This window comes from Anser cygnoides, chromosome Z (genome assembly GCF_040182565.1).
Source record: "Anser cygnoides isolate HZ-2024a breed goose chromosome Z, Taihu_goose_T2T_genome, whole genome shotgun sequence".
Taxonomy (NCBI): Eukaryota; Metazoa; Chordata; class Aves; order Anseriformes; family Anatidae; genus Anser; species Anser cygnoides.
In genome coordinates, this window is record NC_089912.1 from 72,209,435 (window position 1) to 72,224,595 (window position 15,161).

A 15,161-nucleotide genomic window follows, 5' to 3' on the forward strand; every position below is an offset into this window, starting at 1 on the left:
TTTTTATTGCTTTGTTTAAACAGCTGTATACTGTTGGCAAATTATAAAGAATGTTTTTGTACTAAGGTTTAATTTTGGCATGTTAGATATCCTTTCTTACAGTAAAAAAAAAAAAAAATCACCTTACATAACCTTAATGATTATTAATATATCTTAAAAAATGTTTGACCGCTTGAAACTACAGCTCAGTCATCTATTCTTGACACTCAAATGATTACTGACAGTAGTGGAAATTGAAGAGCTTCCTTTGTCAGCTCCACCTCAGCTAAAAGAAGGTGAATCAGAGAGAATAAATTTGCTAGTTCATGCTGTATTTGTTGCCAGGATTGTACACAATGGAGCATTTGCAAAAAAAATATTCCCAAAGGAGTTATGATTCAGAGTTGAATTGTTTGGATAACATCCAGTGGTAAGTAATACAGGGACTACAGTATTTCATAGCACCTGCTAAACAAATAAGTGTAAATGATAATAATTCTTCTACTTCTGGGCATAAAAAAAAAAAAAAAAAAAAAGTTTTGGCCAGCTTTTTGCTGATGACGTATTCATAGGCTCAACCTTTTTTTCTAAGTCATGGTTGTGTAAGAGCTCACACAAAAGCAGCAGCACAGTGCTTATAAATGCTTTCCACAGGTCACAGTTATTCTTGTAGGTGTTGATTTTGGCCTTAACCCAAAACCCCAAAATGAGGCGCAAAAACATTTAATTTTGAGGATGTTGAATCCATTGATGACAGGGAATTTTACGTATGGCAAATATTTAATGTAAAACAAATACCTAGCTGCAGATCTTGATTCCATCTGCTCTGAGATTTATTCACATTTAAATGGGATTTTCCTGTGACACGTGAAGAAGCGGACATGCTGTTCTGCTCGGTCTTGTCAAAAGGTAGCACTGTACCTCAGAGACTAAAGCGAGCATTGTAATTGTCCACTGCCTCAGTTTTAATGCCATACATACTGAAAACAACAGAAAGCTTTACTGTTCATACATTCCACTCGTTTTTTTGTTTCCCTCTTTGCTTCACTTCTTCCCTCAGCTGACCCCACCGCCACGCTAGGGCTGTGGCAGGAGGGTGCAGGAGCTGAACACGGGGTTACAATGTCTGACACAACTTTTCTGGCGCTAGCCTGTGTCCTGCTGGAAGAACCAGGTGAGATGGGATGACCAGAGAGGCAGAGATGGCTACCTGAGACTACTCGTTAGCTCGCAGGGACTGAAGGCCTAGAAAGAAAGGGAGAAACTTTGCCACAACGGATGGCAAGCAAAATACATTAGAAATTCTTCTAGCGGCACTGTCAACTCACCTGCCTGGTATCCTGCATTCAGAAAAGGCTTTTACAGGGCTCCCTTCTGGTGCTGTGCTGCCACACTTCTGCCCCAGCCCTCGCAGAGACGTCAGCCCTCGAGGGGCCCCTGGGGTCCTGCAGTAGCTGAGTCTGTTCCTCAGCTCACCGCGAGTCAATTTCCACTCCAGCTTCAACGTTTTCTTCTCTTGCTGTGGCTAATCCACATCTCCATGCCACCGCTCCCCATTTCCATCCCAAAGACATTTCAGACCTCAGAGAGAGGAAGCAGGGAGAAAAAAATGTCAATTTATGTGAGAAGTGCTAGTGGGGGTCCACACTTGCAAATGTGTTTGGGCTCCATCTCTTCTGGCGCTGCCTGTTGGGATGGGTGGTAGGCTTCAGCAACCCCTGCTCGTAGCCGACGGGGAGAGCTCCAGGAGATGATGCAACTCCACTCCTTCCCCGCCACAGAGCCCTGAAATTCAGAAATGAGCACAAATTTCCACAAAATGTACAAACATTCTTAAAAATGTGTTAGATGTACCCTTGAAGGAACAGAAACTAGGCTGGGTCAAGTGTCTGCTAGCTTGCTCCTCTGCCCTTAGTGGGGGGTATTCCTCCTCTACCACATTACACCATACTTCTCAAGGGAAAAAAAAAGTACAAAAATGAAAAAAAAAAAGCAAAAAAAAAAAAAAAGCAGTGGGGTCAAGCAGGGGGACCTGTTCCTTAAGATAGCTTCTTCATAAAGTCTTCTGCTACTCCTCCTGTTTTCTGATCCACATACGTTAATGTCTGGTGAAGCTAAACTGGAAGGCTAGTGGAGTCCAAGAGGAGGTTCCAGCTCTCCTGCCTTTGTGAACCCTTTTACATTCCTCCACCTCCCCACTGCCAAGGGTACTTCTTCACACATAAACCAAATTCAGATGGCCATCCAAAGCTACTTCAAATTGGATTATTAACTATCTTCCCCAAAATTATAGCAATACTGCTGAAGAAACAAAATTAATTAGTCCAGACATTTTATCAACAATACTTAGGGTAGGCCTGAGATCCAGTTGTACAGCATAAACCACAGGAAAAAAAAAAACCCTTTTACAAAAAATGGGCAATGATACACAAGTTGTCCACTTTCTTTAAAAAATACGGTTTATTATTCAAAACTCTATGAACTCAAAAGCTGCTGCTAAACAATTTGGAATATTTAAAAAAAAATAAAATAAATAAACTGAAAGATATTCCTTACGAATACCCTCTATTTTTACCAGGGAAAGTAACAATCATGAACATGAACACCTTTTTCTAGAAGAGTTCAATGATTTGAAATACATTTTTAATATGCAGATCCTGACCAACTTCTAAAGCTTTCTCACCAAAACTATTTGCTACAAAGCATCCAATGTGTTTTGCAACATGCTTCCTTTCCTTCTTCTCTTCCTCACACCTCCTTTTCTTACCTCTACCTGCAATGCAGGCCAGCTAGTGTCCTCACAGAGACAGAAGAGGCAATTTCTGGTTATGAAGACTGACCTGGGCAGGTTGCAGGAGGTCAGGATTCTGCCTCTTATTTTGGCATAAACGGCTGCAGTGACCGATGCCAAACGATGCTACGCCTCTGTGCCTGTTTCCCACCTGTAGCTGGGGTGTGACCATCCCCTCACACCACTCCTATCTGTCTGAAACCAAAGAGCCTCCAGGCTATCTGTTACCTTCTGTGAGCATAGGGCCCTGCAAAAAAAAGGAATGGCCGTCCCGTTTGGTTAAAGGTGAAAAGTGTCTCTAGCAGGTCTCCTTCTACCTTTCCTCAGCACTATCACAAACGGGAGCTCACCCAATGTCTAGGACAACTTGGGTGTCGGGGCAAATCCCCAGGCTTTAGCCATTCATGCTGCAAAGCACTGAGAAAAGGGCTGCTGTACGGTGCCAACCAGCTCTGCTCATCACTGATAAAAGGCTTAGAAAGGCGAACGTTTCTGCCGTTTAAGAGAGAGGATTGTTAATATCATTTAGTCACAGTAAATGCCTTCAAAGAGAATCAGCCTGCAGACTTCCAGCTGCCCTGTTTCAGCAAGCTACCCACGCAAGAGATCCCAAGGCTCTACCAAGAGTGACGACCATGCGTGAATAAACCTGAAGATGCTTCTTGATTTTATTTTCATAGTGTTTCATTGAAAAGTATAAAGTAAATATTGAAAATAAATAGTCACTTGCTATCAAAGTTTGAACAGGTGCTGGATGTGAAGCAGACTTTAAGACTGCTCCTGAAACACCTATGAAACAGCTGTGCCAAAGCAAACCACAGCCTCTTTTGACCTCACTAGCTTTAGTTGTTTGTTAAGACTGTGCAATGCAAAATGTAAATAATGGCCACTGACCAGAAGTTAATGTTTAGAAAAGATGAGGAGGGCTGCTGCTGTCATATAAAACTGGCTGCAAAATACTTGTCTTCTCCCTCAAGTTAGACATAAGTGTAATTGTCTTTATAAAAATATTCAGGAAAACGAGGTTAGAAGTGTCAGTAAAATTCCATTTCCCTGCAATCACTGGACAGAAGAACCAAACCCAACAGCAGTGGCTCACTCCTAGTGCCACAGCACCATAGCTGCTTTGTGACCTGGCCTCTACAAGACTACAAGGCCTCCACGCCACCCACCACCACCCAGGGGCAGTGGAAAACCCACAGGAGCACCTGGTGAACATTTCTGTGGAAGTCAGCTCCGTATGAATGATGGTTGTAGGAATCTGTGTGCTTCAGAAATGGTAGCCAGCCTAACTGAATGAATTATAGAATGGTTTGTGCTGGAAGAGACCTTTAAAGACCACCCAGTCCCACCCCCCTGCCATGGGCAGGGACACCTCCCACCAGACCAGGTTGCCTAAAGCCGCATCCAGCCTGGCCTTGAGCACCTCCAGGGATGGGGCATCCACAGCTCCTTGGGGCAGCCTGTGCCAGCGCCTCACCACCCTCTGAGGAAGGAATTTCTTCTCAGTAATGATTCTGTGTTTATGAGCAAGTTCACACCTAAGAAAGTGCATTTTTATTCCAAATGTCTGGAGAGTAACTAAGCTTTGTGGACAGGCAATGCTTCATCCTTAGGACACATTGAACAACCTCAGCAACCCTCCAGGAAAGAGTTGTGCTGACATCTAGCCTTTGGGAATCACATTTAGACAAGGAAACAGGCAATATTGCCAACAAAAAGGGCTTTCACAAGTTATAGTTATGCCAAAAGCACTATATCTGTTCTGACATCCACACCGGTCTCCTTTTCCTTTGCCATCTCGAAGAGACCTCCTATTTACTAAAAGAGTTCCTCTTTCTAATGTTTCTTTTTAATCAAGCTGTATCTAGAGCTTTTGTGCCATTTTTTAGTTTACTCCTAAAAATTTTTATCCAGTGAAAAACCCAAATGCCCAGAGTAAGGCTTATGTGGAATTGTCTTGTACTCAAAGACATGGTCCTTAAACCTGTCCCCTGACACTGCCCCCAAGTTAAAAGTTGTTCTCAAATTAAAAGCTCCTCCTCAAAGTGTCCCTGGTGTCTGCAGCTCTGCACCACCACATGCCCAGAGCCACCCATCCCCAGGTCTGGCCGCAGCAGGGCAGGGAAAAGCAGAGGAAGCAGGAACAAGGCTCACAAGATGTCAGCACGTCTGCTTTGGCTTAAACACCGTGCTGCCGTTGTCTTTCCATCCCGCACGTGACTTGTCGGTGTCACCACAAGGGCCAAACCGCTTTTTAAATTTTTTCCCTAGGTAACCTCGAAGTGCCCAAGGTAGGCAGGCTTCTGCTGAAGGCTTGACCAGCTCCATTCAACCACCGGATGGACAATGCACCTCCCTGGAGAGCCTGAGGAATGGAGAGTGAAGAAAAACCACATGTAAATGTGTTGCTCAGTGCACCATGCCGGCATTCAGTGGCCTTGCCCCGCGCATTGCAGCACATATCCCACCTCATGCACTACATCTGTTTGGACATGAGGTTTCCTAGGAATATGCGAATCTATGCCCAGTGGTGGTGGCCTCCCACCACCATGGGTGGTGGCCCATTGAGAGCACGCGGGAAAGGGACGAGCTCCATACCCTCTCCTCCCACCACTTGCCTCCTGATGGGAAGGCAGAGCGCAGGTAAAGTCATTGTGGAGCTGCTTTAACCCGTGCGAGGGGCTCGGACACTTTTTATTGGAGTTCCTGTATGGGAGCAGGTGGGTAGGTGTGAATGTAAAATAACACCTTGGTAGTTTAAAGGAAAAGTTTGTATTTTAACACAGATATGTTATGGTGTTACACACCAGGTGGTGTTACGTACCAAACACCTCCTCCCTTTCCCCGTTATTTGTCTGTGTTTGATGACATTCCTCTGAGTCTCGGCGAGAAGCACTTTGGCCTCGTTAGCCAATTATCAGCCTGTCTGACTAACAAGGATGAAGACAAACGAACCAAATGACACCTATGATCATTTTATATTACTGCTCAGAATTAGTCCAGAATATCTTTAACATGGAAACACTACAAATAAATGTAACCAGCAGAAACTTTTAACAGGTTAACTGCAATAATAAGCGAGTAAGCATGTCCCTGTAGTTCTCAAAAGATGAAATAGCAGCAAAAACAATGCTAGCAATGATCAAACTGCTTATTTTTGCATCTTACTGGAATTGTGCAGTTCCCATGTGTCACTATTTCTGAAGAATTAATACACTTATGGGAATTATGAAGTTGTTTGCCCTACTCATGTTGAGTTTAACTTCCTAAAACACGTGGAGAAGAGCTGTACATATCCATACAAGCTGCCTTATGTTACCAGTTTAGTCCCTGATAAATCGAATGCAGCCTGGTGCTGGTTTTGTCCCTCCTGTCTGCTGCTTTCACGCAGCATTTCTGCCAAGATGGCAAAGGTCTTCTCCTGCAAAACGAATGGCTGTGGATTTGTCCCAGGGGTGAGCCTCAGCATCCCTCGCCAGCACCATCCCTGCTAGAAGGTGCCATGGCCGCAGGCGGGGAGGACCACAGCTAGTGCTGGACCCCAGGTGTGAAGGACTCCAGATGTGAGGGGCCAAAGATATGAAGGGCCATGGGCACTCAGACCTTTGCAGTCTCCTAGGAGCCATGTACCGACACATCATGCTGATGAGGGAGCCATTCCCCATCCTACTGCTGTCTCTGCTTGCCATAAGTACAGCACTGAGGATGGGGTCATGGCTGCCCTAAGAAACCTCCCACTGAGACCGTGGCATGGTGCTTGCACCTTAACTGCCATACACACGAGTGTGGAAATGTTGGTTCGCTGTTAGTGTGCACGGGCTTGTACAAGAATACTGGGAAATCTGAGCATTGAAAAGGGGAAAAATTGGTCTTTTCACAGATACCAAGTCTCCTTCCTGGGCAGAGCATGGTGCCTTCATTCACTGATGTGCTGCAGAAGAAGACACCTCTGGCAGCGTTTCACACATGGCATTGGTGTCTCAACTTTCAAGCCAGTGGGTGCAAGTGAAATGTGTCTGCTTAGAAAGCCCTTAATGCCATCCACGCTTCTCTTTGCTTGAGATAACGTCACTGCAGAGTAACAGCAGCATGTTTCACTGTAAAATTGCCTGCTTGAGCACATTGAGCAAAGTAAGCTTTGCATAGATGCTCAGCTTTCTGCTGGTTTTGCTCTGATGAAAGCATACATCCATACCTGCTGCAGAACGCTGTGCTTGCATTAAACCAGTACAAACCAATGGTAATTTTAAGCACTGTTTAATCGTCACACTGAGTGCACGTATACATCGACGGTAGCACACATGAATGACACACGTGCAGCTTGTAAACACGGTGGGTTTAACCACCACGACTGAGAGGCCGTGCTCGTCCCGACACAGGCCGCCCAGGATCCCCATTTCGCCTTGCAGTTTAAGTTTCCACTGAGAGTTTCCTTTCCCAGCTGCGGCTCGGTGAGCAAGCTGGGCAGGTCCTCGTGTGAAGGTAGCTCTGCATCCACCGTGCTCGTCAGCAAGCCGCGGGTGGCGGGTCCCCAGCCGCCAAATCTCTGTCCTCCCTGACACCCAACGCTCGGTGCAAACGCCCGAGGACGTGCAGAGCCTTCCCCTCCACTCCCCCAGCCGGGAGAAGACCCCTCGCAATGCCTCCAGCACCGGTGATATGAAATCAAAGTAATAATAAAAATAATATTTTTTTAAAAAAGAAAAAGCGTTCGTGCGCCATCCCGGGAGGAAACCGCCCGCTCACCGCGGCACCCATCGGAAGCGGTACCCTCCGGCGGCGGTGCGCAGGGTGAAGGCGTTTCCCTGCGGGAAGGCCAGCGTGCGGATGCCGCCCTCCTCCCCGAGGGCCGCCCGCAGGCTGCCCCCCCCCGGCAGCCCCCCGCCGCCGGGGCGCGGAGCGGCGCGGCCGGTGCGCAGCCCGCGGAAGGCGCCGTGCAGGCGGGGCCGCTTGGCCGGGGGGCTGCCCGCCAGGCTGCGCAGCGCGGCGCGGCACTGCTCCGACACCGAGCGCAGCATCGGGCACACCCCCGCCGCCCCCTCGCTGCCGGCGGCGGGAGGAGGAGGAGGAGGAGGAAGAAGAGGAGGAGGAGGAGGAGGAAGGGCCGCCCCGTCGGGGCACTGCGGGAGCATCAGCTTCTGCCGGGGAGAAAAAGAGACGGCGCGGCTTCAGGGGGCTGCCCCCCACTGCCGCCCCCCCTGCTTGGCCCCGACGCCCCCTCCCACGGCCCCGACCCCGTCCCCCCCCCCCCCGCCCCGCGGCGGCAGCACTCACGTCGAGGACGGCGGCCAGCTGCCGGGCCTGGCTCGCCAGCTCCTTCAGCTGCACGTTGCTCTCCCGCAGCGTCGCCAGCTCCTCCTGCCTCTGCGCCAGGGTCTCCTGCAGCTGCGAGCACAAGATGGGGACCCCCCGCTCGGGGCGCCGTGCAGCCTCCCCGTCGGGGGGGCGGCGGGCAGGGAAAGGGGCGCAGGGCCCGGAGAGAAGCCCCCGCGGCCCTACCTGGCTGTTCTCCTCCAGAGCCTCCCCCAGAGCCCGCTGGTGCCGCTCCGCCGCGTCCCGCCAGCAGGGCTCGGGGGGCTCCGGGCACGTCGGGGGGCCCCGCGCCGCCGCCCCGCTCCCCAGCTGCGGGGCGCAGGGGCCGCCCGTCGCCTCCTCGCCCAGGGAGAGGTCGAAGTCGGGGCAGTCCAGCGGCGGCGGCATCAGGGCGGATGCTTCCGGGGGGAAAACCCGAGGGTGTTAGCGCGGGGGAGGTGGTCCCGGTCCTCTTCGCCCCGACCCCCCTGCGCCCTCCCCGTCCCGAGCATCTCCCCCCGTCGCTGTGTCCCCAGCGCGCGTTTGCGCCACCGCGGGCCCTGAACCCGCTGGGATTTCGCTGCCCCCCTCGCCGCGACGACAGCCCAGGTGTGACCCCCCCCCACCCCAGACAGGGCTGGATGAGCATGCAGGGGATGGGCACCCAAAAACCAGATACACCAAAAGCAGGAGGGGGACCGAGCGCGGCGCCCGGGCAGGGGATGAGCCCAGATGCGCGCATCTCAGATGAGTTAAAAACAGCCACTTGCCGGATATGAAATCGTCGACGGCATCTCTGAGCTCCTGGAAGTCAAACTCGGGCTCGTCCCTCAGCAGCAGGCCCTGGGGGACGGGGTGCGAAAGCGACGTGAGCAGGGCCGGGGCCGGCCCCGCAGCGCTCCCGCACCGACGGCTGCCCCCTCCCCGCGGCCCCGGCCCCGGGGGCCCTGCGGCGCCGTCCCACGACCCCCGGCCTCCGTCCCCCCTCTCCCCCGGCCCCGTCCCGCTGCCCCCGTCCGGGGGTTACCTGCAGCGGGGCGGCGGGGCCGGCCGGACCGACGGGGAGGACGGGGGCTCGGGCTGCCAGCTCCTGCCAGTCGCGGGTGCCGAGCGCTGGGGACAGCGAGAGACGGCGGTGAGGCCGGGCCGGGGGCCGGGGGCAGCGGGGCCGGGACGCTGCGGGCGGACTCACCGGGGGCCGGGCCGTCGGGGGCCGTCGGGGCGGTGGCGGCGGGGCCTCGGCGCGGCCGGGGCGCGGGGCCGCGGGGGCTGAGCGCCGCCGGGGGGGGCCGCGCCGGCTTCTTGGCCAGGCGGGCGGCCGGGCCCTGCACCCGGTTGGGGCAGATGCTGCCGAAAGCCCGGCGGCCGCCCGGCTCCATCGCAGCCGCGCAGCCGGCGGCTCCGGCGGCCGGCCCGGGCTCCGCGCCCCGCTCGGCGCCGCCCCGAGGGTGCGGGCGGGACGCGGGGGCGCGGGGGGACGGGGACGGGCCGCGGGATGCCCGCCCGGCCGCCCGCCTTCCCTCCGGCCGGGCGCGGAAAAGTCCCGGGGCCCCGCAGCCCCCCCGTCCCGTCCCCCCCGTCCCGTCCCCCCCGTCCCGTCCCCCCCGTCCCGCCGCCGCTCCCGCGCCCGCGGAGCCGCCCGGCACCGACACCATCGCCCCCCCCCGGACCCCGCCCCCCGCGAACGGGCATCGGGGGGCTGCGGGGCGCTTTTGTTGGACGGCGGGGCTGGGGGCTGGGGGCTGGGGGCTGGGGGCTGCCCGCCTTAAGCGGCGGAGGAGGGGCAGGAGAACGGCGAGCGGAGCGCGGCGCCTGGCGCTAGCTTGGTGGGAAGGCATCCCGCGGTCCTTTTGTGCGGGATAGGCGATAAAATAAAGAAAATGGGCTGTCTGGGGGCTCTGCGTCTCTTCGCTTGATAACACGGCCTGCCCCACGTTACAGCGCCTGTTGGTTAAGTACGAATAGAGGCCGACTGGAACAAGCAACAGCTTTTGTTACTTGTTTTATTGCGTAGTGTTTTCTTTTCTTTCATTGTGATGGGCGCATCTTTTTTTACCTTTTTTTTCTTTTTTTTTTCTCTTTTTTTTCTTTTTTTTCCCCAGAACCATTACTAAGTCAGCGCGCACAGAGTGATGCCAGCGGGCTTAACTGTTAATTAACTGCTGGGAATTAACTGCTGGGGTGATCTCGCCCTGTGCCCATGCCCTGTGCCCCCCCCCCCCCCCCCCCAGAAGCGCACGCTCCCCGCGAGCAGACAAACAGCCGCAGGTGATAAGTGGGAAAGGATTTTATTTCGCCTCCCTGCGGCTCTCCCACCCGTCCCGGCGCCGCCACCTCTGCGGACCAAACAAAAAAACACGGTGCGTGATTTCGGGCACGCCACTGACGCGCGGGGCGAGCCGTGCCGCCGGTGCGCAGGGGGATCACGGCGAGGAGACGGTGCCCGTGTGACACCGCCGGAGCCCGAACCAACTTTTTTTGGGGGGGGCACGCGTGGGGGTGGGGGGGCGGACCCCTTCAGCTGCCTCCCCGCAGCCAGGAGCACTTCTGCGCCACGTCGGGCGGCAGCACCATGGGCAGGGACTCCCCGTTGAGGGACACGAGGAGCTGCAGCTCGGCCATGCAGCCCCGCAGCAGCCCCTCCCGGTAGCCGCTGACCCGCAGGTCCAGCGGGCGGCGGTGCCGCAGCAGGCGGTCGGCCAGCCCCAGGCTGCCGGCGGCCAGCAGCGACGGGGCGTACTTGGTGAAGGCGTAGTCGGCCAGGCTCAGCTCCGCGACGCCCCTGGCCAGGATCCCGGCGTCGGAAGCCTCCCCGGCGTCGGCCCCCGGCTCCTCCATCCGCACCCGGGTGAAGTGCTCCAGGAAGAAGCTGACGGTGGGCGCCGCCAGGCTGAAGCCCAGCTTGTGCAGGACGATGCGCTCCAGGTTGCGGAGCTGCTGGCGGCTGAAGGCGTCGCAGCAGAGGGCGAGGAGCTGCTTGACGCTGGGGGGGTGCACCTCCACCTGCGGGGGAACGGGAGAAGGGCTGCCGGGGGGCGAAGGGGCCACCGGGACCCCCCCCACCCCCCAAAAAAAAAAAAAAGTCTGGGGCTGCGCCGTACCTGCTTGCAGGCGATGAGCAGCGCCGTCACCCCCAGGAGCTGGAAGCAGTCGGCGGCCACCGGGGTGGTGGCGAGGAAGCGGTCGAGGGTGTTGACGGCCAGGCAGAGCGCCTCGAAGGAGACCCCCAGGTGCCGGTGCACGGGGATGAGCCAGCTGACCAGCCTGCAGCGAGCCTCCGCCGTCACCTGCCGCGACGGGGGGCGACAAGAGGGGACGGGGGTGAGGACGGGACGGGAGGGGACGGGATGGACGGGACGGGATGGACGGGACAGGAGGGGACGGGATGGACGGGATGCACGGGACGGGATGGACGGGACCCCCACCTGCGGCTGCCGGGCGAGCGGCTCCCGGGGCTGGAAGCGGCTCTCCAGCCCCTTTCGGGAGCGGTACCAGCTCTCCCCGTAGTCGCGGAAAGCCTGCAGCTCCAGCCGGCTCTCCCCGGCCGCCTCCACCTCCGCCTCCGCCCGCCGCCGCCGCCGCCTCCGGTCGGGACGCGGCGGGCAGGAGCCGTGCCCGGAGCCGTGCCCGAGCTGCGGGGTCCCCCCGCGGCCCCCGCTCGCCGCTTCCACCATGGGGGCGGCCGCGCTGCCGCCGCCGGGCCGATATTTGAGCCGGGGGGGGGCGGCGGGGGCGGCGCCGGTCTCCAAAACACAACGGCAGCAGCGCCGCGATCGCACCGCGGGGACGCGAGACGGAGCCGGGGCAGGAGGAGCAGGGGCAGCAGCCCTGCGGAGGCAGCCCGGGCAGAGCCTGAAGCCAGCCCAAGCCCTTTTGCACTTGGTGCTTCCCACTTGGCCCCTCCCGAAAGGGACGTTCTCACCGAGAGCCTCGGCTGCTTTAGATTATGGTGCGCTGGAAGCAAATTACTGAGGACGAGACCAGGAAGCACAGCACAAAATGACAAGGGGGGCATTAAGAGTGCTGCAGTTCTGCTGGGAAGCTCAGGTCTCGATTCCGGGGCCAGCTATCGCCTCCTTATGTCAGAGAGAGCTGTTTTAGACAGGCGAAGGGAGGGAAATCAGAGCGTTCCTATAGTCTGACCACTGGTTTACACAGCAGAGCTGAGGCCAGACACGGCAATTTTATCAGATACGGTCACACGATTCAGCGATTACAAATGATACATAGAAGGGAATTCTCCTGGGTAAAAGGAGAGCAAAGAAGTCACTGGGAAAGGGTAGAGAGGGGTTCAAGCAGCCCACAAACCCAAGGGCACAAGTGAAGAGGAGAATGGGAGTGATGCAGCTTAAGGGACAGGAGCAGGAAACACTCGGAGGACGTACCCAGACCACGAGGACTTCGTGCCCCTAAAACAAAGCACATCCCCCGGAGCACTGCAGCGAGCAACACCCACGGATACCAGCTCTGTGTCTGATGCGCTTCAAGAAGAATGAGTGACACAAGTGTATTAAAAGAAGTATTTATTAAATAAAAGGAACAGAGGAGAAAGTTCATCCATCCAGGAGAACACAGGCACAAAAGCGGCTCGCATACACTGAAGAAACAGAAAGCCACTGTGGTCTTTTTCTATCCCCACTTAAATTTTATGATAACTGTGCTTATCTATACACCACAGTTTGACCTGTTTCATCAGTTTTGCAGAAAACTGTTGGCCACTTAGGACAGTAACCAATGCCCTAGTTACTACAATAAAACCCTTAACAAAAAATGGAAAGATACTTCTTTAAAGATTACATAGTAGGGCATGCTAGAGAAACACAAATAATACCTCTGAACTTCAACATTAACATACATAAATGGAATTTAAAAAAATACATTCACCATGGTTAAGTAAGGAAGAAAAACCTCAAGGAAAATCAATGCTCTCATCACTAGGATTTAGCCGTTTTAAGACACCGACTGATGTGCGAAATTCAAATCCAAAAGAAACAGGAGCCCAACAGTTCTCCAACTACTGAAACATCTCCAGTTCATATTTCTAAGGATAGAAAAAAATACCTCAACTAGAACAAAAACTAGGAAATCATTCACTTTAAATTTGGCTAGCTGGGATGCAGATTTAATTTTCATCTTTCAGGGATGCAATTTATTTTTTTAAAATTTATTTTTTAATTTTTAGTATCTACACCTCTACTACAAAAGAAAAATATGTCTAGGAATGGTGTATAAAATTGAGGTTTTAAGATCAAACTTACCTGTTTAAGTGCTTCCTTCTCTAAGTGCTGGATACTTTGCAATTAAAAAAAAAAAGCACTCCCCATCTTTTCTAGGTAAGCTGGACTATGACTAGTTTATCACAATTCATAGAACGATAGCAGATGTCATTATTACTTTTTCCTCAGAGGCCCTAGGAAACTATTAGAAGAACTTCCCTCCTTGCAGTGTTGAGCATAGGCTAGCATTCACGGGCTAGTTTTACTTTCATCTTATGCTTTTCTTTTAGCGCAGCAGTACCGGTTCTGCTATTAATCATTTAACTGGGTATCTCCATATGTTTTGCTTGGTCTCTTTCGAGATCATGCATTCCCCTCATTGTCCTTTTTGTACACTACTAACCTCTGCTGCACAAAGTCTGTTCTTTCCAGATGAAAAAATCTTCTGCACTATGCACCTGTCTGTACAGGTGGAGTTTCTGCTCGACTGCAACTGGTGCATGGCAAGAAGTAAGAAAAACAATTTCCCCATAGTGAAAGCTGTTTGTGATCTGAAATTTTCAATTCATTGTTGTAAACAGCCTAAGAGGACCTTACACTGTTCATTAAGTTATCTGGTTATGAGCTACTCATTATAAAAGAAATAACAAAGGTAGTGGTGAGTTAAACACACAGATGCAGAAACAATAAGGAGCAAGTGATACAGACAATAATGAACACCTGGAGTCTTCAGCTACTGATTTTTCAGCCGTTTAAGGAACTGCCCCAATATAACTGTGAAGAGAGTCAACCTGAACTTTATTAACGAGTAAGGGGTAAACACAACCATCGTGAATATTATGAGATATTTGAGGGGGCTTGTGAAACTAAGCAAAGCTTATGGCAGGATGCGTGAGGAGGCTCATGGGAGAGCAAAGCTTATTGCAGTACCCCTAGGGGAAGGGTCTAAGGCAGGAAAAACCAAGATTAGGGTGAACGAGGAGAAGAAAGTGTGAGAAGACACAGAGAAGGGGGAGGGCAGGCTGCTGGTCAGTACTCATGTTTGGCTGAGCCCTGCACCTGGTCAGGATAGTCTGTTCTATCTTCTTATTACATCTTAATGTAAATCGTACAGAAAAATTAAGATATCTGTAAGATGTATTGCTTTAACACTGCAAATTCATAGCTCAAACAAAGCACACTTCAGAAACCAACACGATAAATGTTTGTCTTCTGTTTGCATCTATCTTACAGAGCTCTACCCCACTGAGATTCAGGACCCAATCTTGAATTATTAGAGCAGTCTGCACCACCATTAATGGTATGATTAGTACATTAAGCAGAAACAAAGAAAACCGGATTTGGCCACAGCCATTTTTATATTGAAAATAAACTACTTCCATCATTCGTACATTCAGACAAATGGCACTGATGTAAAGGCTAAACACATTCCACATTCATCTTTAAAAATGATATAGGAAGGTAAATCATATCCAGAAATCATGCAGTCTTCCTTTGTCATGGCTGGTATCAACCAAACTAAGCATTCAAATACTTTCAGTTAGTGTTGGAGTGTGTGTTTCTCCTGCCATTACCAAAGCTATGGTTAGTTACTGATGTCCAGTTTCAGTTACCATTCTCTGTTTTTATCAGTTCTTTGATAATGTGTAAGACCTTATCATCTAGGAAAGAGAACACAAACACAACAGTAAGCCAAAAAAGAGTGAGCTTAAAAACACATTCCCCCACAAATCCAAGAAAAATCAGAAGATGAATCAATCTAGCTATCACCAAATTATGGTGGACTCCAAAGTAAGACAAGTAATTCCCATTTGTGGAGCAAAAGAGCGAATTATGTCCAAAGCATGTGATTAGAAGGTCTACAAAAATATTCCATGAGC

General features: G+C 52.7%; 3 protein-coding genes across 3 annotated transcripts in view; all 3 read right to left on the minus strand.

The window, feature by feature from the left end:
• Positions 1 to 7,014: 7,014 nt before the first annotated feature.
• Positions 7,015 to 8,474, minus strand: MCIDAS (multiciliate differentiation and DNA synthesis associated cell cycle protein). The gene is made up of 2 exons (XM_066988314.1): positions 8,048 to 8,474; positions 7,015 to 7,911 (listed from the first exon to the last, which is right to left on the minus strand). The coding sequence occupies exons 1-2, from the start codon at positions 8,471 to 8,473 to the stop codon at positions 7,516 to 7,518; spliced, it is 822 nt and encodes a 273-aa protein (XP_066844415.1). The 5' UTR covers position 8,474; the 3' UTR covers positions 7,015 to 7,515.
• Positions 8,475 to 10,336: 1,862 nt separating this feature from the next.
• CCNO (cyclin O) lies at positions 10,337 to 11,863 on the minus strand. Its single transcript, XM_048049397.2, has 3 exons — positions 11,491 to 11,863; positions 11,167 to 11,352; positions 10,337 to 11,068 (listed from the first exon to the last, which is right to left on the minus strand). Exons 1-3 carry the CDS (start codon positions 11,737 to 11,739, stop codon positions 10,583 to 10,585), a joined length of 921 nt encoding a protein of 306 aa, XP_047905354.1. The 5' UTR covers positions 11,740 to 11,863; the 3' UTR covers positions 10,337 to 10,582.
• A 710-nt stretch (positions 11,864 to 12,573) lies between these two features.
• DHX29 (DExH-box helicase 29) overlaps positions 12,574 to 15,161 on the minus strand; it is a 29,479-nt gene continuing 26,891 nt past the window's right edge. The window contains exon 27 of the mRNA XM_048049427.2: positions 12,574 to 14,942. Coding sequence (XP_047905384.2) covers positions 14,887 to 14,942 — 56 coding nt within the window. The 3' untranslated portion in view covers positions 12,574 to 14,886. The remainder of the gene's footprint in view (positions 14,943 to 15,161) is intronic.